Here is a 23,822-nt window from a genome sequence, read left to right as displayed (position 1 = left end):
TTCACAAGCCTGGGGCTGCCTCCCTGTCTCACACTCACACAGAGCCCCCATAGACACTGACAATAACACTCTGCTTACAGACAGGATGTTTATAGTATTTAGGCTACATAAAATATGCCTATAAGCCACAAAGACACAAACAAAACATGACAGACTAAAAATACATAAAGACCCATCCAAAGGCCTTGACAATATAACGCTCTGTTTACAGACATGACGTTTACAGAATTTAAGTGACATAAAAAGGTGTCTATATGCCACACTGTGATACAAACAAAACATAAAACTTCAAATATATAAAGATTGCTTATAAAGACAGTTATGTTATTCATTCGCTCACCTTCATTTCACCAGGTAAGTTCGACGCCCCATTGCACACCAAATATAAACGACTCGCTTGATAAATATAACGCAGACATTGACGTAATGCTGCAGAAACAGAGAAGTTTAGTCAGGAACATACATGTGAGACAGACAGTGTGGCTGAGGGCAGACCACAGCAATGTGGATGTGTGAGACATGTCTAGCAGTCTTGGAACCAGCAACCAGCCAGTCAAATATAAACGGGTCGGTGCTGCGTTGACAGAACAGCAGGTAAATGCCACTCCATCCGATCATAGAAATTAATTTTTTCTCTATTCTAGCGATTATTTTTCTATCCCGCCGACCACCAAACCACTAGCAGTGGCCTAGTCTGTCTTCTCACAGTCTCTATGATTATCGGATTCAAATGAATTCATCTCGCCATCTTTCTACTCTTCTCCATTACTCTCATTTACTTCCTCTCCCTTTCCTCCACATCCAATCATACCTCTCTCTCACAAATCACATCTCATTCCACCCCTTACTATCCTACTCCTCTCCTTCTCTCGCTCTCTCTCCACTACAGGAGAGAGCGCGCGAAGGAGAGAGCGAGAGAGAGGCGGAGAAAGCGGAGAGCGGGAGAGAGAAGAAGAGCGAGAAGAGAGGAACCTCATTGCAGAACAGTAGTCTGCACTTTGGCGCATAAGTCACATTCCTCTCCTTCCACATCCTCCTTTCTCTCTCTCATTCTCTAAATCTCTCCCTCGCTCTGGTATACAACTATGCATTGAATTCCTTCCTTTCCAACTTATTTTCAACCCTGTAAAGTGTGACAACTTAGTGATATTTTCCTACCTTTGCCTTACATGGAATCAAATAATACTCTAAACCTCAATCAAAAACCAAAGGAACATTAAGTATGGGCTCCGTTACCGTTCTAAGGGTCACACACTGCAACACAGCATACTGTCACCACACTGTCTCTAACAGCGAGGTAACACTTATCGTGAGGTCATCATCAACAGCATGTCCTCTCTGACAAACTTAAATGGCCTGAGGAATCCCGGCGAAAAACATTTATCAAGCATGGGCCACGGCGGTTGTTGGGTGAAATATTCTGAAATCCTGGGGCTGATCGAAGACAGATGTGCTTCTGATGGCAGGCCAGGCCTGGCTGCAGCACCGCTAGGCTAGCTAGCTAATATGTTTTCCAGCAGCTTCAAGCAAAGCTTTCTGGGATGGGCCAGTAGGGGTGTTACTGGAGCCAGGGGAGACCTCAATGTTTGGAGGGGGTGACACACGCGCACACACACACACACAATCATAAACACATAATTGTGCAAACACACACACTCAATTCATAAACAGGGTTCACACACACTGGGTCCACCCTCCCGGTCCCAGATAGCTCACTCTCCTCCCCAGACAGTGTGAACATCTCCATCAGACACATCAGCTGCATCATCTGGTCTCACTTTGCCTGTTTACTTGCCTGTTGTCAGTCGGTACGGACTGTTTATAGTTCCGGCTGAGAACCAGACAGCAATCAAACAAGATGTCCGTGTTCTGCTAAGTGCCTTTAATACCCAATAAAACACAATTGTGCGAGTGACAACAAAGCAATAAAATAAAGAAAATGTTGCTTTCATAGAAGTGTGCTGACTGAGGGGGTGGAAGAAATGTTGTCTTCATAGAAGTGTGCTGACTGAGGGGGTGGAAGAAATGTTGTCTTCATAGAAGTGTGCTGACTGAGGGGGTGGAAGAAATGTTGTCTTCATAGAAGTGTGCTGACTGAGGGGGTAGAAGAAATGTTGTCTTCATAGAAGTGTGCTGACTGAGGGGGTGGAAGAAATGTTGTCTTCATAGAAGTGTGCTGACTGAGGGGGTAGAAGAAATGTTGCCGAATTGTAGCCTTGTTTAAATGGAATGTACACAAGTAGTCTGGGGGTTAAATTCCAGGGAGAGAGACAATTGGCTCTTGACTAACTGCCATCTGAGGAGAATAGTAACACACACAACCTGTGATCAGCACACACACACAGGTGCTTAAAACCATACTCGTATCTACTTACACAGCTATACAGACCGCTCTCTAACAGTCTTTTGTAAAAATACTAAACAGCACTAAAACACTAGAATACAATATAGTAGTGACTAGTGGTGTAACACACTTTGAGGTACAAGAAAGGCCTATACATAGCCAAAGCAGCTTCTTTCAGAGTGCTGCAAATCTTGCCCTCAAAAGGGAATAAGACAGTGTTGTGCATCAGCGTAACAGCAGACCTATAAGCTTGCTGCCAGCTCTTAGCAAACTGTTGGGAAAAAATTGTGTTGGACCAAATACAATGCTATTTCTCGGTAAACAAATTAACAACAGACTTTCAGCATGCTTATAGAGAAGGGCACTCAACATGTACTGCACTGACACAAATGACTGATGATTGGTTGAAAGAAATTGATAATAAGAAGATTGTGGGAGCTGTACTGTTAGATTTCAGTGCAGCCTTTGATATTATTGACCATAACCTGTTGTTGAAAAAACATAAGTGCTATGGCTTTTCAACCTCTGCTATATCGTGTATTCAGAGCCATCTACCTAATAGAACTCAAAGGGTTTTCTTTAATGGAAGCGTCTCTAATGTCAAACATGTAAAGTGTGGTGTGCCGCAGGGCAGCTCTCTAGGCCCTCTACTCTTTTCTATGTTTACCAATGACCTACCACTGGCATTAAACAAAGCATGTGTCTCCATGTATTCTGATGATACAACCATACACACATCAGCAACCACAGCTAATGAAGTCACTGAAACCCTTAACAAAGAATTACAGTCTGTTTTAGAATGGGTGGTCAGTAATAAACTGGTCCTGAACATCTCTAAAACTAAGAGCATTGTATTTGGTACAAATCATTCCTTAAGTGCTAGACCTCAGCAGAATCTGGTAATGAATGGTGTGGCTGTTGAGGGGACTAAATTACTTGGTGTTACCTTAGATTGTAAACTGTCATGGTCAAAACATATAGATTCAATGGTTGCAAAGATGGGGAGAGGTCTAGCCGTAATAAAGAGATGCTCTGCTTTTTTGACACCACACTCCAAAAAAGCAAGTTCTGCAGGCTCTAGTTTCGTCTAATCTTGATTATTGTCCAATTGTGTGGACCAGTGCTGCACGGACAGACCTAGTTAAGCCGCAGCTGGCCCAGAACAGAGCGGCACGTTTAGCTCTTAATTGTAATCTGAGGGCTAATATTAACACTATGCATGCCAGTCTCTCTTGGCTAAGAGTTGAGGAGAGACGGACTGCATCACTTCTTTTTATAAGAAACATTGTGTTGAAAATCCCAAATTGTTTGCATAGTCAACTTACACACAGCTCTGACACACACACTTATCCCACCAGACATGCCACCAGGGGTCTTTTCATAGTCCCCAAATCCAGAACAAATTCAAGGAAACTTACAGTATTATATAGAGCCCTTATTGCATGGAACTTCCTTCCATCTCATACTGCTCAAATAAACAGCAAACCTGGTTTCAAAAAACAGATAAAGCAACACCTCACGGCACACACGCCTCTCCCCTATTTGACCTAGATAGTTTGTGTGTATGCATTGACAATGTAGGCTACGTGTGCCTTTTTAAAAATGTATGTAGTTCTGTACTTGAGCTGTTCTTGTCTAATGATGTTCTGTATTACGTCATTCTGTATTATGTTTCATGTTTTGTGTGGAGTGGACCCCAGGAAGAGTAGCTGTTGCTTTTGCAACTGCTAATGGGGATCCTAATAAAATAACTAACACCAAACTCACAAAGTTAGCTCCACTACCGGGGGCCATTTTGACACATATGGATACTATTTGTGCCGAATGACCAGATGTTGATTTCACAAACACGCATCTCGTGCCAAGCGCCGTTATTGCAAAGGTTTCAACTGAGAATTCTTATAAAAAAAATGTTTTCTTACTAAAAGAAAAGGACACATTCTTTATGTAAGACCAGAAACACAAACTCCCTGTATCATAGCTTAGATTTACCTCGTTCCCAACTGGGTTTAGCTACTGCCCTTCACCTGCTCCCTCCGTGTCCACCTTACTATGTGCAAAGCAGCGTGGGTAATAGCGTGGTAACTGGACTGTTCCACTGAGGCGGACGGTACACGGCTGGTGTTTGAACAGCTGCTCAGAGGGGGGGGGGGGTACCGACATGCCCGCACAACACACACACACACCTGCTGGCTTACTGCAGAGAGAGGACTAGCCTAGCAGCATCTGATCCACATTACATTGAGTTTCCTCCGTAGTGGAATGGCTCCAGCCCTGACCCCAGATCCAGCCCAGAGGCCTTTCATGGCATACCTGAGGTTCAGCTGAGGCAGCGTGCTGACAGACTGTTTGCGCACAGACAGCCAGGAGTGTGTGTGCGCATGTTTAGGGAACCTGAATGGCATCTGAAAATCAACAGTGGCGAAGCTACACACACAGACGGCCCACCGGTAGGGTCACACGTCAGCATTTTTTTCAGTCTGCGTCTTACGCTGCTGTCGTGATGTCTGTGTGTGTATGTAAGTATGGTGAAAGGTTGCTGAGTTTGCACACACGTGTGTCTGGTTGAGGGGTGTGTGTCAGTGTTGTTGTTGTTTGTCACCCCTGAAGTGTGGTGTGTGTGTGTGTGTGTGTGTGTGTGTGTGTGTGTGTGTATGTATGTATGTATGTATGTATGTATGTATGTATGTATGTATGTATGTATGTATGTATGTATATATAGGGAGGAGGGTTACCTGAGGTTAGTGTTCTGGCTCTGGCTCTCCATGGCCACGCGGGAACTGTTTGGACCAGGGCCGTTTGGACTAGGGAGGAAAAGAGGGAGAGAGCAACAAACCAACAGTGATATAAAATGGGACAAAAATATTTGACGCCATCACACAGCAGATGGATTCACTAGCAGCAGGTAGAATGCTTCCTCTGCATTTTTGCTACCATGATATTTTACTGTGATCTAGAAAATAAGCAAACCCAGTGTTTTCAGCTACAAAGGCATAACCTCGGAGTAGACCACTAGATTAACAGTAAAGAGCCCAGCTCGAGTCTAAGGTCACAGCCTGAACGGTGACAGCGTTTGCACTCACTTGAGGACCAGGTGGAGGTTGGCGGAGAGGCGCGGGTCGGTGAACTGCGTGGTTCGGTTGTTGTGGTCCACAAAGTAGACGCGTCCCGTTGCCGTGTTGCGGATCTCCCAGCCTGGCGGCAGAGGACCCAGCTCCTCACAGTTGACGTTGCTCAGATCCCTGGGCATGAAAATAGGACCACAGGAGACCGTGAAGACAACTAAACCATAACCACGTAAACCCATCGCTCACTCAACCTAGGGTGCTAAAACAACAAGGGTATAACACAATGAGCATAATAATACAGTATTTACTACTATTATCATCATTATACTTTATTGAGTATTAATCATCTAGGTTAATGAGAGTATATTATCTTTTATAGTGTAAGAACCAGGCTATTATAGTACAAATCGACTTGTAAACAGTCACTGTTAGCCGTCTCTATTCTACCAGTTAGGTAGGATTATTGAGTGCAAATTGTATTTTCTAAGTACACAACAAATCTTTTCTCCAAGTATAAAAAGGACACCCCAGAGGCATTCCTAAATTCAACTCAAAAGAGTTGGATCGATCGCAAAACATCTGAGAAAACACTTGAATAAATTCCAAAAACTCCCTATCGGTCTCTACTCCCCCATAGACCTACATTCTTTTCTGTTGAAACCTAAAACCCTGAAGTGGGATGTTTTAACTGTCCACTAAGGACTCATCGCTAAAGCAGTCTGCACATGCCTGGCTACACTGTTTCATTACATAATGGGTGTTTGTAACTCGTTCTGGGCCAAATGACCATGATTCAAGGTTGAATCTTAAGGACATTGAATCTCTGAAGACCAAGACATTGATAAGTTCATTATTTGGGATAAATCGGTGTGCGTGTGTGTGTGTATTAGCACATCAATGAACAAGAAAAACTCAGGAGGTGAGGAAAGGTCAGGGTTCACAACCAGGGCGGCAGGTAGCCTAGTGGTTAGAGCGTTGGGCCAGTAACTGGAAGGTTGCTGGATCGAGCTGACAAGGTAAAAATCTGCCGTTCTGCCCATGAGCAAGGCAGCCCACTGTTCCTCGGGCGCCATGGATGTCGATTGGCAGCCCCCAGCACCTCTCTGATTCAGGGTGGTTGGATTAAATGCGCTGACATTTAACCCATTCAGTTGGACAAGAAAACAGACATTGAATGCTTTTATGACCCGGAAGACAAAAAGGTCTGTGAAAGGTCAATTGTCAAAGTTTAGTCAGTGTGAAGGAGAGAGAGCGAGAGAGGGAGTGACAGCGACAGATTGCTTTACGTATGGCTATTTTGACCCCTCATTATTGTTGTCAAAGTGCAAATTGTATTTTCTAAGTACACAACAAATCTTTTCTTCTTAAAAAAAGGACACCTCAGAGGCATTCAACTCAACGGAGTTGGATTGATCGCAAAACATCTGAGATGATAATAATATAATGTTAATAATATGTTAATATTGTAAATCTCCAAAGTAAGCTTTATTACCTCATGTCAATAAAGCAAATTGAATTGAGAGAGAGACAGACAGAGCGAGATGGAGGTGAGTGTGTGTGTGTTCATAGCAGTGTGTACCTGGGCACTCGAGGGTCGTGCCATGTGCTGACGCCCGTCTGGGTGTGGAGGAAGTACACCTGGCCCTGCTGCGTGGTTCTTTGCTCTGTAGGGGGGGGGGGGCACAAAGACAACGCCGTGAGAAAAGCGGAGGCAATCTTAAATGGCACACCCTTTTGTTCTTCAATTCTCTCAACTTAAACGGCACACAAATGAGTATTTATGTTCCAAACATCTGGACAGGACACCAGCGTGAACCACCCAGTATGAGTGCACTGACGGCGACAGGGCACCAGTGTGTGTGTGTGTGTGTGTGTGTGTGTGTGTGTGTGTGTGTGTGTGTGTGTGTGTGTGTGTGTGTGTGTGCCTCGTGCATGCACATGTAGTCCCTCATTCATCCCCATTAACGCCGATTTCCTTCCGACACCACAACACATATTCCACCCAGCTCTCTCACCTCGCACTCCCTCAGTTCCACCCAACTGGTCAGAGTCACTGACTGAGTCGAAGGAGAAAAATGCCCTCTGGCCTTAAGTGAGTCATCTCTGCCAACCTCTGCCAAGAATATTGGGCATTTTCAGGGGCATGGATCACCGCCATTCTAACTGAATGGCATTCATCACCACCATTATCATTTCCTTCACAGACTCTGGTTCAGTTCTTCTACAGAGCTCTGTGTTGAGCCTTGAGTTTATGCAGTTCAACACAGATGCCCAAGAGCTCTGCAGGAGATATACACTGAGTGTACAAAACATTCCAGGACATTGCCTATCATTTCACCTGGTCGGTCTATGATCCCTTACTGATGTCACTTGTTAAATCCACTTCAAAACAGATGAAGGGGAGGAGTCAGGTTAAAGGAGGATTTTTTTAAGCCTTCAGACATAGATGTGTATGTGTACCATTCAGAGGGTGACTGGGCAAGATGGAAAATGTAGGTGCCTTTGAACGAGGTATGGTAGCAGGTGCCAGGCGCACCGGTTTGTGTCAAGAACTACAACGTTGCTGAGTCTTTCACGCTCAACAGTTCCCCGTGTGTATCAAGAATGGTCCACCACCCAAAGGACATCCAGCCAACTTGACAACTGTTGGAAGCATTGGGGCCAGCATCCCTGTGGAACGCTTTCGACACCTTGTAGAGTCCCTGCCCCGACGAATGTTTGATATACTCCGTACATACTCATCATTTATGAACTTGCCAAGTTGTGTCGTATATTAAAATAGGAGGTAGAAAGAGAGGATGGGGAACTTCCACAGAACAGGGAGATTGTGGTGACTGGTGGGCTGGCGTTGTAAATCAGTGTTTTGCTACAGCATATTAAATAATGGTGCAATACACTCGACTGTTGACATCCGACATGTCAATGTTTTTAATTGTATCTGTCCCTATCAAATGAATCTCGTCCTCAGGCTAACCGCTACCATATATACAGAGAGAGAGAGAATTGGCTGGCGGATGAGACTACAAGCAAATAAGCTATTAAATACATCATTTAATTGTGTGTTGGTCTCTGGTTGTGAAAGTCAAACTGGTCCAACACTGTGCTTGAGGTGCTCGAAATAGCTGCAATCTATAGCAACAGCCTAGCAACCACCAGCCTGTAGTACTTAAATCATATTGCATAATGTATGTAATACGTTCCATCTGCATGTATAATGTATACAAGACTGAGGCTGTACAGAGTTGGGGTTGACCAAAAACACCCAAATGAAAACCAGTTCCCCTCGAATGCACCCTTTCCTGTCCTCCACATGGGGGAAATGTTCTTTCGCTCCCTTCCCCTCAATCGCTCCCCCCCTCTTTGGCTCGCTCCCCCTCTCCGTCTCTCCTTTGTGGGAATATCACTCTGCACTGCGAGAACACTTTGGAGCGCTGGGAAGTGTTCATAAACATGGGGAAGAGAGGAGAAGAGGAGGGGTGAGGAGAGAAGAGGGGCCTTGAAAACACAGCCTGCGCTGATTGCAGCTGTCATGATGTGGTGCTGTGGGAAGAGGGAAGCTGAGAGAGGGAGGGAGGAAAGGAAGGAGAGAGAGGGAGGGACAGAGGGATCTAGAGAGACAGGGAGGGGGAGAGGGAAGGAGGGGTGAAGGCTGTGGTTGTAGCAGCAGGGAGATTGTTGTACTACCCTCTCAAAGGCTGATAACAAAGCCATGTTTGCCCTGGTATTACGCTGCTACAGTTGAAGTCGGAAGTTTACATACACCTTAGCCAAATACTTTTAAACTCAGTTTTTCACAATGCCTGACATTTAATCCAAGTAAAAATTCCCTGTTTTAGGTCAGTTAGGATCACCACTTTATTTTAAGAATGTGAAATATCAGAATAAAGGTAGAGAGAATGATTTATTTAAGCTATTTAACTAGCCTACTTGGTTAAATAAAGGTTAAATAAAAAATAAATAAAAATTCCCAGTGGGTCAGAAGTATACATACACTCAATTCGTATTTGGTAGCATTGCCTTTAAATGGTTTAACTTGGGTCAAACGTTTTGGGTAGCCTTCCACAAGCTTCCCACAATAAGTTGGGTGAATTTTGGCCCATTCCTCCTGACAGAGCTGGTGTAACAGTCAGGTTTGTAGGCTTCCTTGCTCGCACATGCTTTTTCAGTTCTGCCCACAAATGTTCTATAGGATTGAGGTCAGAGCTTTGTGATGGCCACTCCAATACCTTGACTTGTCCTTAAGCCATTTTGCCACAACTTTGGATGTATGCTTGGGGTCATTGTCCATTTGGAAAACCCATTTGGACCAAGCTTTAACTTCCTGACTGACGTCTTGAGATGTTGCTTCAATATATCCACATCATTTTCCTCATGATGCCATCTATTTTGTGAAGTGTACCAGTCCCACCTGCAGCAAAGCACCCCCACAACATGATGCTGCCACCCCCGTGCTTCACGGTTGGGATGGTGTTCTTCGGCTTGCAAGCATCCTCCTTTTTCCTCCAAACATAACGATGGTCATTATGGCCAAACAGTTCTATTTTTGTTTCATCAGACCAGAGGACATTTCTCCAAAAAAGTACGATCTTGTCCCTATGTGCAGTTGCAAACCACAGTCTGTTTTTTTTATGGCGGTTTTAGAGCATTGGCTTCTTCCTTGCTGAGCGGCCTTTCAGGTTATGTCCATATAAGACTCTAGGAGACAGAACACATCTCCTTCCTGAGCGGTATGACGGCTGCGTGGTCCCATGGTGTTTATACTTGCGTACTATTATTTGTACAGATGAACGTGGTTCCTTCAGGCGTTTGGAAAATGCTCCCAAGGATGAACCAGACTTGTGGAGGTCTACCATTTTTTTTTCGGAGGTCTTGGCTGAGTTCTTTTGATTTTCCCATGATGTCAAGCAAAAAGGCACTGAGTTTGAAAGTAGGCCTTGAAATACATCCACAATTGACTCAAATTATGTCAATTAGCCTATAGGAAGCTTCTAATGCCATGACATCATTTTCTGGAATTTTCCAAGCTGTTTAAAGGCACAGTCAACTTAGTGTATGCAAACTTCTGACCCACTAGAATTGTGATAGTGAATTATACGTGAAATAATCTGTCTGTAAACAATTGTTGGAAAAATGACTTGTGTCATGCACAAAGTAGATGTCCTAACCGACTTGCCAAAAATATAGTTTGTTAACAAGAAATTTGTGGAGTGGTTGAAAAACAAGTTTTAATGACTCCAACCTAGGTGTATGTAAACTTCCGACTTCAACTGTACATGGATACTGCAGGGTCCATGAATTCCTTTCATTGATAATTACAGTGTGTGCGTTCATGTGTGCGTACGTGTGTGTGTGTTCGTGTGACACTGTAGCTCTGAGTCAGGTCAGTTGAGGTGTGTATATGTAAGCATGTGACTGTGCTTACAGAAGCCTTTGGCACATCATGCTGGCTGAGTGAGCAAGCGTCTCTCTCTCTCTCTCCTCGATAATGAGTAACTGTACACATATCCCTTAGGTAGGTCAAGCAGAGGGTGTTGTGTGTCTCTGACTGCACCCCTGTCCTCTGCCCTCTCCATATCCCTTGGGTAGGTCATGCGGGTTTGTAGGCTAGTGTGTGTGTGTGTGTGTGTGTGTCTGTAACCACATCACCTGACCACCATATCCTCTAGGCAGGTCAGGCAGTGTGAAAATGAGTGTGTATACATTAGTTATGTGAACGTGTGTGTGTGTGTGTGTTAGTGTACATGTTTGTGTGCAGGTCTTTGTATGCCGGTATGTTTTTGTGTGCGTCTCACCATATCCCTCTGGCAGGTCCGGCGGGGTGTGGAGGTGGGTCCTGCTCATGTAGTTCCTGTGTCTCTGGGAGCGGACGCGTCTCTCTTGGACCCGCGGGTCACTGCCACTGCTGGGAAGCACACCGATGGCCGCCCCGTTGGGTGTCATGACCGGCGTGTTCTCATCCACCACACAGCTGAGGGGCCGCCCGGTGGGGCTGGAGTACTCAGACGCCGGCCTGGAAAGGGGGGGGGGGGGGACACACACAAAGGTTGAAATAATATCTAAGAAAGTGTGCACATTTGATGGGGTATTGTTTGTGTGTGTGTGTAAATGTGTGACGGCGTCAGACTGTTTGTCCCCCTGCCTGTGTGTGTGTCTCAGTGGCAGTCTAGTCCATGAGAGTGGCAGGAAAGCAACTGATAAGATGACTGGTCAAAGGGAGCGAGAAAAGGAGAGGAGACGAGAGCCCCCCCTCCACTCCCCCAGACCACTTTGTCTGGCCATCCAGGACCGCTGACGCCTTGGTTCTCCTTCGACAACCCCCCCCCCCCACCGCTTTAACCCCTGCCTCACCCACCTCCTCTCAACTAACCCAATCCCACAGCACACCCCTCCCGCTTAAAGAAAAATAGGAAGGCCAGCTCCAGAGGGGTCATTTATTTGTTTGCTTACTTCCCTATCGGCTCCACTGATACAGGGGCCAAGTAAGGAAGGCAACAGTTGTTCCAGGAGAAAGGTGGGCCAAGCCAAACCTGGCTGGCCCTATTTATGGGACTGAGCCTTTCAGGAAATTGATAGGAACTCACTCATTAGGCTGCCCAGTGACTGGTTTGTTTTCCTTTTACAATAGTGCATGGACGGCCAATTTTCTGGGGCAGCAAGGCACAATATACTACCAGACAAGCTTGAGGTTGTTGTTGTGGCATATAAGCAACGGCTTCCCTTAGGACTTAGATGGGAGAGGTTGGGTGCCCTTTTTAAGGGCAACGTAAGGAAGATAGACTAATAAACAGGCCAGAGGTGAAGAGGGAGGTTGATGATGTGTTGTATTATAAAGAATGTCTGGACAATTTATGTAAATTACAGATGATGGATTTGACCTTTGGTACTCAGTGTGTGAACAAACGGTCTGCTGGATGTTGGCTGTACTCCAGGGTCAGTAGCTTCCGAGGGAGATTCCATCTGGTGCAAAGGTAGGTGTGTGTATGTGTGTGTGTGTGTTGACGTACCGGGTGGGCCTCTCCCATTGCGTGGTGCGTGTGATGTGGTTAAGGTACTGGATCCGACCAGAGGCTGTTCTCCGCTCCTCCCAGCTGATTCAGACAGACGGACAGACACACAGGAAGATAGACACAGTGAGCAACAGACCAAGGAACAAGTATTTCCATATGCATTAGAATTGTTTTTATCCAACCAGATTCAATATGCCCCTATTCCAACCAGATTCAGATCAACGTTCAAGCTAAACCTTATACAATAACAAATAACTATCTCTACGTAAGAAAACGATGTAAATCTAATAGCTGATTTATGCTTGATCCGGCAATCCGGCTTGCAGAGGCCAAATCGAGCCCCTCACAAATTCTGTAACAACGCAGAGGGTTCCGTATAACATTGACATGACTGGTTGATGGTAGGTGGGGGCAGGATGTCCTGTATAAACACAAACTCACTTCCTTGACAACAGTTCTGCTCAACAGCTCTGCTACACAAAGTGAAATAAGTATGATTGCCCTGACTTAAAATCCTGTACGGCAAACACAGATGCCGGATTGGCCATGCAGAGCCTCTCTCATTGGATACACGCAAACTGGTACATAATGTAGCTTTAGTCTTAAGAAACATCCGGAAGCCTTACCCATCAGGTAAATCATTATCAAACAGACGGCTGCAGTCCACCACGGGGCCTCCTGTGCCGATACGGTCTCTGGACTGTAGACTCACTGGAGACAGGAGACAACAGCAGCAGTTAGACCAATATCATGCAATGCTGTATAACTAAGAATGAGATTATCCTAATCGTAACCTGACCAAGGGAAACTCTCGACCCTAGGTGAACTGGGGCTCAGAGTTCTTCCTGGTCAGGTCACAGTCTGGAAAAGATCTCCAACACTAAAAGCAGTGTGTGGTGAGCTAAACCCAGAGTACTGTGACACCGGATCCAGAGAGCCCCGTCTGTGTTGTGCAAACAGACTCCGTGGAAACCTAAGAGGTCAAAGGTGGTTTTACTTAGAAACGAGACACTCAGACAGTCATGGCTTTCCTTTCAGACAGTCCGATGATAGTGGCGAAACATCCACCAGACCTGTGGTTGTGTCAGACAGAACCACACCTCTGCTCCTCAGGCCAAAGTGTGTTTTTGTGTGTGTGTGTGCGTACTTGTGTGCGGTCCATAGCACTGCACAGATGTACTCACCAACTATCTGGCCTCTCACTGTGTCATTGTCATTGGGGCCCAGCTTGTTCAGGTCCAGTCTCTGATCTGTGGGGTTAGAAGAGAACAATTGAATGAGCAAAGAATAACTTATTATTCCCCAAGGGAATTTCTAAAGCTTAATGGAATTATATCTGTCTGGCCTTAGCATTGAGTAAGCACAAGACAAACACTGCTATTACAATACTGCTATGTCATCACCACAAGAGCAACATCATACCAGCCAGCAGCATACTACCCTGCATCCCACTGATGGCTTGCCTCTGAAGCTAAGCAGGGTTGGTCCCTGGATGGGAGACCAGATGCTGCTGGAAGTGGTGTTTGGAGGGACAGTAGGAGGCACTCTTTACCTCTGGTTTAAAAAAAGATCCCAGGGCAGTAATTGTGGACATTTCCATGTGTAGGGTGACATCTTTTGGAGGGGCGTTAAACTGGTGTCCTGACTCCCTGTGGTCACTAAAGATCCCATGGCACTTATCGTAAGAGTAGGGGTGTTAACCTGGCTAAATTCCCAATCTGGCCCTCAAACCATCATGTCCACCTAATCATCTCCAGTTTACAATTGGCTCATTCATCCCCCCTCCTCTCCCCTGTAACTATTCCCCAGCTTGTTGCTTTAAATAAGAATGCATTCTCAGTCAACTTACCTGGTAAAATAAGGGTTAAAACACAATCCTCATACAACATACCACTTTCCCTTCAAAACAAGAGGTGAAGAAAACGTGAATACCTTGGACGACAAGAGAAATATGAACAAATGACGACTAAGATAGTCAGAACACCACATCAAATCTGCCTACGAACAAGACCGTCAGCCAAAGGAAGGAGGCCTACACTAATAAAGGGGTCTCCATTTCACAGTGCAGGTTAAGCCCTGATCCCAGATCAGCCATAGCTGCTCTCCCTCTACTCATCCCAAAACATCCTAGACATATGTCAGCTCCTATTAGCTAACTCTTTGGTCTGGGTCAGGGGGAGCAGAAAGTGAGAGCACACCCTAGGTTGTTTCCAGACTACGGGAGACAGGTGGGGGTGGGGGGGTGTCTTCCTGACAGACAGCACTGTACTGTGGATTGGGGATCTGTTCCGGATACGTGTCTAGACTAAACAGGGACGGCCTAGGGGTTACAAGGCTGGAATAGTAAGCAGCTTTCAGAGGAGTAAAAAAAAGAGACTAAGTGAAACTGTATCCTGGCCCTGCAAACATCTGAGGTGCATTTAAAAAACTAAAGGAAAGGGCGACGGGGGGGGGGGGGGGGGGGGACAGGCTCAGACGAAAGGAAAGAGCAGGGGAATACAAAGGGTACGGGAACCAAATATACCACACAAAAAAAAGACACTGTCTACACAACATATGTAGGCTTAATTACCAGTGTATCAACAGTATACGTCTCTCTGTATACAAGTCTTGCCACCCAGACCGTGCATAGACGATATAACACTAAAATGATTGATCCATGTATACATTCTATACATACTGTCCACCATCACAGACGCACCAAAAGCAGTTTACATAAACTGTGGTAAAATAAAACAACAAAAAGTTTACAAATGGCAGGCCTCAGGATTCTAACTAGGACAAAGGGCTCTGAGGTTAGTGTCCGTGCGCGTGTGTGTGTGATGCTACAGTAAGTTGCAGTACAGGAAGTTGGAGAGCTGTACCGGGCCAGACTGTTAGGAAACGGCGCGGCAGCAGAAGAAGAAGAGGCCCCTAGAGACTGTGGTGGCTGGACCACAGACAGACAGGCAGGCGGGGGCAGGTTATGTGAGGACTGGTGCTTTGCGACAGCCTGTCTCCCTTGTTGTCCACTTGTTGTCCACATCAGCAGCATCTACCCATACTGACTGACTGGCTTCAGTGCCACACTGTCTGACTGACAAGTTCTAGAGGACTCTCACCACTTAGGGAGAAAACCGCTGAGTGGTATAGATAGTTATACAGATATACTATAGACGGAGGGTGAGGAAAGTAGGGCAGTTAGATGTACAATTAGGACTACATCACAGCATAGGCAATATACTGTAAGTGGAGACAGCTAGTTCACCAGCCTAGCTAGCATCTTTAACCGTTAACTGTAATAGCTTGGCTGAAAAGAGCAATGCTCTATACCTACGGTTGTTCACTGCTAAGGCTAGCAGTCGGGATGGGACCCAGTCTGAATGCAGCAGCTAACGGCTAACAAGCCAGGTAAAACAAAGGAAATAGACTTTCCAGTAAGTACTCATAAAGAAGCAGTCACTGCAAGAGTAGAAAAGGGAGACAGCACGTCTACTTCACATACAGTTAGTCTGTGTCTGAAGAGACAGCAGGCCGGGTGTGTGTGTGTGTGTGTGTGTGTGTGTTTCCCTTCACGCTAGAGGTGGAAACCCCAGGGAGTGTGTTTGAGCTGGCACCGCCAGGCATGGGCGAGACTCCCAACTCCCAGGAGCCCCCTATCCCGCTCTCGATGGCATCCGTCTCACCAGGCCAGGCAGCGCCAACAAGCTCCGTGCCCTAGCCAGCCAGACTGGCACCTGATACCCAGGGAGGGAGCGGGCAGAGCGGGGCAGCGACAGTGCCAGACTCCCAGATGGACGTCAATCAATAGGGTTTAATGGCAGGTGTGTGTGTGTGTGTGTGTGTATGTGTGTAATAGGGCCTTCTAGGCAGTGGGGCAGGACAGAAACCTGTCTTGCCTTTGATGTGGTCTATAAATCAGATCATGCGTTGCGTACTCGGAGTGGAATAATGATGAATCAAGGGGGGAATGTGTGTCTGGGTTTGAGTCATCGTTGGGAGGTTTTTTGCTGTCTCACACTAGACAGACCACCGCTAGACAGACACACACTGTGTAAAGCACATTCACATACATATTTGCTCAAATGTACACGGGCACAAATTAATTATTGCTCTAATACACGCTTGAACGCACACACACACTTACAACCGGTGTCTTTGAGGCGGTTGATGGCGTTGGAGAGAAGGCGTACACAGCCCAGGAAGCCGGCCCCCTGCTTCTTGTGAATCTTCTTGTGGTTCCACACACTGATGGTGATGGAGTCAGACTTCCCAATGTACCTGTGGATGATAGAGACACAGTCCCTTTAATATGAGTCACTAAATACATAAGACCAACCAATGTACCTGTGTGTGTGTGTGTGTGTGTGTATGTATGTGTGTGAATGTGAGCGAGGTAGTCGCTTTAATATGCATCTTATAAGATCTTTAAATTCATCGCTTATAACACTGAGTGGGCCTGTGTCTCATCAGTGTGCTTTTGGAGTGCCGAGTCATTATCCCAGGATAATAGCGAAGCTAATAGGGAGAGACATACATCTCACACACACCTGCACATACATACATACCGAAGAGGATGACCTACTAAAGAAACAAGTGTGTACACAAAGTCACATCACAGAACGTATGGAGGGGTTCTGAGGTCTAAATGACTCTGATTACAGTGTGCCAACTGTCCACGATGACGACGATGAAGCTGCTTGTCTGGCTATAAGGTCAGCCTAGTCATCATTAATCAGAGAGAGGAGAACCCCTCGTCTCCCCTCTCTCTCCTGCCCCACAGTCTCCCAGACAGACAGCACTTACAGTAACACACACACTGACTGGTCTAATTACAGCTTTCCCAACACTGCTGCCAACTCAGCCCTCCTTCATGGGTACGTATATATCATGAAGAGAAGGATTTCCAGGAGAAGGGTTTCCCAGAGCGCACATAGAAAATGCACATGGCCCATACTGCTAAAGTGAGTGGGAAGAGGTTGTCTAGTCAGTTTTCAAATTTGCTCACAGTGTCTCCTTTTGTCAATAGACAAGTCAGCTCAAATATCTGATACTAATATCACTGGCAACTGACGTCTGTGGACGATATAAATGCTGCCATTGAGGAGTATGTCTTTTTGCATAGTTCCGTCTTTAAAGGAGTGATGGACAGAAATGAAATAAAACTTTAATCTAAGCACATTAAATCTAATCTGTTTTTTTCTTCTTCATATTAAAAGCCTTGCATGCATTGTGGGTTGAAATGTCCACCTGCTGTCTGATCTAGATTTGGATAAAGGCTTCAAACCAAGCCACTCCACCTCTACACTGTGGTGGTAATGCATGGGCCAACAACATGATTTGGAGTGTGTGTGTGTTGCAAAACCAGGCTGGGTTTAAGGGGAAATGAGAGAGCAGACCAGACAGTGACCTAGCGTCTGGGGCTTTGAAAATGAGGACAGGTAAACACAATTTCCTCAGTCAAAATGACTTGAGGAAGACACACGTGTACACACACACACACCGTGATAAACACACGTTCACACACAAGCGCGCGCGCACACACGCATTTGTGAAACCATGTGCAGTCTGGCTTTGCAGGTAGAGCCCGTGATTAGAACAGTGCTTACCGCAGCAAATTAAGGAGGAGAAAAAAAACAGAGAGAGAGAAGAAAACCCACTTGTCCGTGCATACGGCTAAGTATAGCTATATGATAATACCACAGTATGGTAAGTAATACTTACAGAGCCTCAGTCTAGCTAGTCTGAAGAGCTTTTCATTTCCAGTGGGTGTAAGTAGGCCAATCAGATCTCGGATCAGTTTACTCTTCCAAATCCCTTACCTCATTAGGGTGGAACACTTAACCGGCCTTCGATTAGTTTCTAGGCTGATGATGCAACAAGTTAGCCAATTCACTGGTTTGTGACTAATGGTGACTGGTGAGCTGGGGTGGCACAATGGGAGACATCTAGTCATGCCATTTGGTGCCCAGTCACGCCAGTCTCCCAGCTCAGACTGGGTTAGAAGTAATGAGGCTAGATATAGACATCTAGACTAATCAACGGCCCAGACAGACGACACCGTCACACTTCCTCCCCTGGCGGCTGGCGAAACCAGCTCTGCCTTCTGGGATGACAGCGCGGCAGCCACCTGCTCTGGATTTCCTGGGCCGAGAGGGACGAGCGATTAGGGAACCGGGTAGGGAGAGAGAGGAGGCGGCTGGTGAGGAGGATAGCGTGGTCGGTGCAGTGAGAGGAGGAGTGTGAATAGGTTTTCACCAATCAAGGCCTCTGAAAAGTACAACCGTCAATTGTATCAATTAACTTCTCTATAGAAATATGAAATACCGCCTTCTACTGTATAAATCGATCAAGGGCTCTAACATACAGTATAAAGCTAAAATGGGTCACATATTCACCCACATTGGTTCCTACAGAGGGCAGTGACAGCGCTTACGGGCCTTGTGCTCTAAAACAACCCCGTTACTATTCATGACGTCTCTAGCTTGCCTAAGGGATGTACAGTGCATTAGCATCCCATTAGCATCCCATTGGGAGCTCCATCACCTGGCAGTCTCTAATGCAGCCTGCCCTGCTGCAGGCGCTAGACGCACCGAATATGAAAACAGAGCGAGGCAGAATGTATGCTCCTCAAGCTCCAAACACCGTCTGAACTAATACATGTTTTGACAGCCCTCTCTTTTCTGGTTCAATGGCCTCTGGCTGCAAACGTATAGCTACATAAGTTACGCTGTAAATTGCAAAATCAATGACTATTAGTGAAAACTGCAACGACAAAACTCAGCCTGTTTTGCAGTACACAAGCACTAGTCAATGGGTGTGTCACACACTCCTTGACTGTGCCCTATTTCTTCAAAGTGTACACTCATACACTCAACCCTATGCATTTCAAACCAAAAGCATTGGATTGGTGTATTTCGCACACCAGTACCTTCCATGAATGTGCACATAGGGCGGATGAAGGATGTATTCTGCAGTAACTGTAATGGTCTGTAGTCCAGAGGGCTACACTACAGTAGCAGACCCACAGAGAGGGGGCTGCTGGGTAGGCTGTGTGCTGAGCACTTAGCTTGGCCTGGTGTGGAGGGAGGTGTGGAGAGCAGTGGCAACCTGCCAGCCAACAGGCTGAGGCTGGGGCTGAAGGCTCCATCTGTAACTGTGCTACTTGTCATGTCAGCCATTTCCTGTGACAGAGCCCTGGGGTCAGGGGTCACTGGCAGGGGAGACTCCCCCAGGACCAGTGGAGAGGCGAGTGTTTGAAGACAAGCATGGCGGGGGGGGGCAGGTGTGCAAACACACACAGAAAAATAGACACAGCGAGAGATGGACAGAGACATCTACATGTGTGCGCAAAGCTAGCAAATATGTCTTCCCGCTGCAGTGCCAAACTTATGTTTTTTTGTTATTTTCTTTCTTGGGGACCTAATTGATGATGTAACTACATTCCCTGTATTATTCAATCTGTGCATAGTGGTTTGGTGCCAAGACACCCACATCTCTGCATAGTTTCCCAATGCTTTTGTAACACACACACACCCCCACACACCTCTCTCCCCATGTCTAGCTTTCTCCTCACCCGCTCCCTCCCTTTACATCCCTCTCCTGTAACGCATTGCCAGTAGGTCCTTTGGGTCCGGTGGCGATTACTCCCTAGAAGAGCATGTAAAGCTTGCTGCTCAACATTCACAACACATGGCTCATTTCAGTCCAAATATTCAGTCGGACAGTCGCAATGGTTAGACTAGAGTTGCGTCTGAAATGGCACCCTATTCACTATAAAGTGCACTACTTTTGACCAGGACTTTAGTCAAAAGTAGTGCGCTACATAGGGAACAGGGTGCCATTTCAGACTAGCCTTAGAGTGAGCGTGCAGCAGCCCAGTTAAAAGGCCTCAAATGGTTTATGGTGGGTGTTCCTGCACATTAGCACGGGAAGGGAGGGTAGCCTGCTGCATTCCTCGCACGCTTATCATAGCAGCACATGGAGACGCCACAGCTTAGTCAATGAAACCAGAACAGTGTGATAACGTTGAAAACCATAGTCAACATGGGAGGTTGCGTTAGCAGTTGTCTGTGGTTCTTTGGCATCCATTATATAAAGTGGTTTCTTCAGGAGATGACAGTGAGTTCAAACAATTCCAGACCCTAGTCCATACACACGCCAGACGTTCCTCCTGCGGACGAGGTTATGCTACTACTTCCTACTAGGCACTTTTGAAGATCTGAAAGGATAAATTCCACCTTGCTGAGACAAGCTGTAACTAGGAAGACATGGTGAACAAGGGTTTATAGGTCTACGGTGGTCCCCCAGTTTAGAGTCTTCCCTGGTGACTTACAGGTCGTAATGTTGGTTCCACTTGGGGTCCAGCGTGTTCCTCACGGTGTCCGTGGAGTGGCATTGCCCCGAGCCGTCCACCACCACTTTGGCAAAGGGGTCAGGCAGCCCTGTGGAGGAGGAGCCAAAATGGAGGATTGTATTCACAACTGTGGATGGCATAGAAACAATGGAGTCAATGGAACTATATTCACAGTATGGTTCATTTATCTAGCATGGAAAAAGTGTTGATATGAAATGGAGATTATATGTTGCAATTGGAGACAAAATGGAGGATGTGTGCCTGAATAAGTTTCTAGGTAACTGTATTCACAAGCTGATGGCATAGAAACAATGACTATGAACAGACCTAAATTCACATAATATTAATTATCTAACATGAAGAAATGTTATAGCTGAAATTGGATAGAAAACATGAGCTGGCGCACACCCAGAGAAAATTATTTTAATGTAAAAGGTGCTGACTAACGGCGAATAAACTTTAAGCTATAAAAATAAAGAGAGTCGCAAACTCTATATATAAACTCCCAGTAATTTATTGTGTAAATCACCAACGTTTCAGCATCACCGTGGATCCTTCAAGGTGATGCTGAAACGTTGGTGATTTACACAATAAATTACTGTGGAGTTTATATATAGAGTGTGCAACTCTTTTTATAGCTTATAGCTGAAATTGGAGCCAAAATGCAGGACATGCGCGTCAAAATGATAGTTTCTATTGAACTGCACTCAAATACAACAGCTGAGTCATAAGACGGCATACAAAACATTCATTGTCAACTGACCTTTATTTACACTCTGACTCATTCAGATAACATACATAGGAAATATTGTGTGTACATGTAGTTGTGCGAGCAGCTCAGAAGCATGTCTGTCCACGCCAGTCTATTAGACTCTTTGGAAATCTGTGCCGGTACACACACACTGCTACCGACCTAAGCAAGATCAACATATCCCGCCCGCGTCATGTATAGTATAAAGACTTGGAATGGATTGATAGACTAGAGTAATGATGTGTATTTCAGTTGAGCTTATTCAGTAGTATTTGGAAACGAAACGTTGTTGCCAACTATTCACATCGGAGAGTTACAATGTTGCAATCACTAGGCAGCCAACTGCATATAGGAAACAGAGTTCTCAATAAATCCACGTATATCACACGTGACACGACCTCGCGATAGTTCAAATTACAATAAACATAACATTTATTAACATCATCCAGGGGAACCGTATAGAGTGCGATATCATTTGAGCTTTGGAAACAAGTGCTCTCATAAATGCATGGTATGGGCCTCGTTTCACATTAGCATTGTAATAAGCTTCCTCGCAATGAACCAGCCTTAATACATTTTGATTTATTTACATATCGAATTTGATTGTTCAACATCAGTTTGACGATTTCTCATTTTGTGGCCGCCTAGCGGATCCTCTTTCCACTGCTGTGGTACTGATTTACAGCGGGAATGGGGAGTGGTGCGGCCCGGCCCAGTCATGACTAGAAGAGATCCAACTTTTGTCAAATTAAAGTCAAAAGTTGAATTGTTTTGTATTTTAGCTAACCCTAACTCTTTCCCTAACATTAACCTAATTTTCCCAACTTGCTACCAAAAGTCAAATCTGAAGTTAATTTGACAAAAACTGCCATGACCGACCGGCCGGCCCTGGTTTTAGTAGAAAGCCATGTTTAGTTAGTTATTAGGCTTACTTAAAATGTTCATGCCTAGGCTAAATTAAAAAGGCTAGATTGTATTTGAAGACAGCTGTGTTTTCCTATTTATTCATGAAAGTGTTCATACAAATAGCCTATAGGTCAGGTCGTTCGCAAATTATATTATACAAATATGATATTTTGAAGTTGTGTTTTACTGTGTAGGAGACTTGTTTTTCCTACACTAAATGTTTAAATCTTTCAAAAAAAAAATTTCATTGATGATTTATAGCAGGGATGAATATGCAACGGGTAATGTTTCGCTTTTCAATAAAACCTGTCACGTTGGTACAAGAACATTGTTGTACTTTATTTACAGGCTCTTTTATATTCTGTTAAGATGAATTACAATAATCTAAAATGTGATTTTGAGCCCCGTGGGTGGATGCCCTAATGAGTTACGCATATGGATGTCCGGGAAATTAAAATCTTGCCGGTCACGTTGTTCGGCACCAAATTTTCCTAACGGAAACTTGGTATGCATACATGCATACACACACACACACACACACACACACACGGACTGTGCTCCATAGAAATGGCATACTGTGTGTGACTATAGTTAGGAGTGTGTGTTGCTCCAGGCAATGATACCTCCCACAGGTCAAACTTGTTGAGTCACATTCAACCCTATGCCATACTGGCAGAGGAAGCAGGGACTTCCCTCTACAGGTGTGTGTGTGTGTGTGTGTGTGTGTGTGTGTGTGTGTGTGTGTGTGTGTGTGTGTGTGTGTGTGTGTGTGTGTGTGTGTGTGTGTGTGTGTGTGAGAGAGAGAGAGAGAGAGAGAGAGAATGCGTCATTTACAGGAAACTGTGCCTTAAAGCCCACAGTAATCCAATACATTCAAAGGAGATGTGCAACTGTAAAGCCTAAAGAATGTTCCAATTCACTCTCTTTACCAAAATCCTACACTATGATAATTAGCCTACGAAGAGGACGTACCTGTGCTTTGTGTTCCAGAGGTATTTATTTGTGGCGAGTATCTCCGTCTCGCCATGATATAAAACTACACCAGATCCTCTGGCATAAAGCCAATGTGAAGATAGTAAGATACAGAAACTCCACAGTTAACGACCGGGTAGCCTTTCACAGTCAGCCTAATGACCGAGTAACATTAAAATACTATTAAAACTACATTAATGGCTGCTCATCTGTGTCGGTCATAACAGCATGCGTCAGGCATTACTAGCTCATCACCGACGCTCTTCTACTTCATTGGATATCATCGGGGACCAGCGTCGATGTGCATCATGTGTTCTATCTTTAATCTGTATTCGTCAGCCAATACTTCAGGCAGACTGAGCTCCTATGGGACTCCATCTACTGAAGGCTTCAAAGCCAGTCAGCTAGCTGACAATCCCATCCCAATGCACGGGGGGAG

General features: G+C 45.4%; 1 protein-coding gene across 4 annotated transcripts in view; it reads right to left on the bottom strand.

Moving 5' to 3' along the window:
- LOC120065829 (E3 ubiquitin-protein ligase SMURF2-like) overlaps positions 1-23,822 on the bottom strand; it is a 66,790-nt gene that overhangs the window by 13,341 nt on the left and 29,627 nt on the right. For 2 of the 4 annotated variants that reach the window (XM_039016880.1, XM_039016887.1), the window contains exons 3-11: positions 20,734-20,881; positions 16,546-16,679; positions 13,604-13,669; positions 13,046-13,130; positions 12,417-12,500; positions 11,205-11,422; positions 6,992-7,076; positions 5,428-5,586; positions 5,080-5,148 (exon numbers count right to left, since the gene is read on the bottom strand). In XM_039016880.1, the coding sequence (XP_038872808.1) occupies positions 5,080-5,148; positions 5,428-5,586; positions 6,992-7,076; positions 11,205-11,422; positions 12,417-12,500; positions 13,046-13,130; positions 13,604-13,669; positions 16,546-16,679; positions 20,734-20,881 (1,048 nt within the window). The remainder of the gene's footprint in view (positions 1-5,079; positions 5,149-5,427; positions 5,587-6,991; positions 7,077-11,204; positions 11,423-12,416; positions 12,501-13,045; positions 13,131-13,603; positions 13,670-16,545; positions 16,680-20,733; positions 20,882-23,822) is intronic. The other 2 variants (XM_039016893.1, XM_039016899.1) reach the window with 1 other exon arrangement.

Source organism: Salvelinus namaycush, chromosome 2 (genome assembly GCF_016432855.1).
Source record: "Salvelinus namaycush isolate Seneca chromosome 2, SaNama_1.0, whole genome shotgun sequence".
Taxonomy (NCBI): domain Eukaryota; kingdom Metazoa; phylum Chordata; class Actinopteri; order Salmoniformes; family Salmonidae; genus Salvelinus; species Salvelinus namaycush.
The sequence above is the reverse complement of the archived record's forward strand: the minus strand, read 5'-3'. Positions and strand labels throughout refer to the sequence as shown.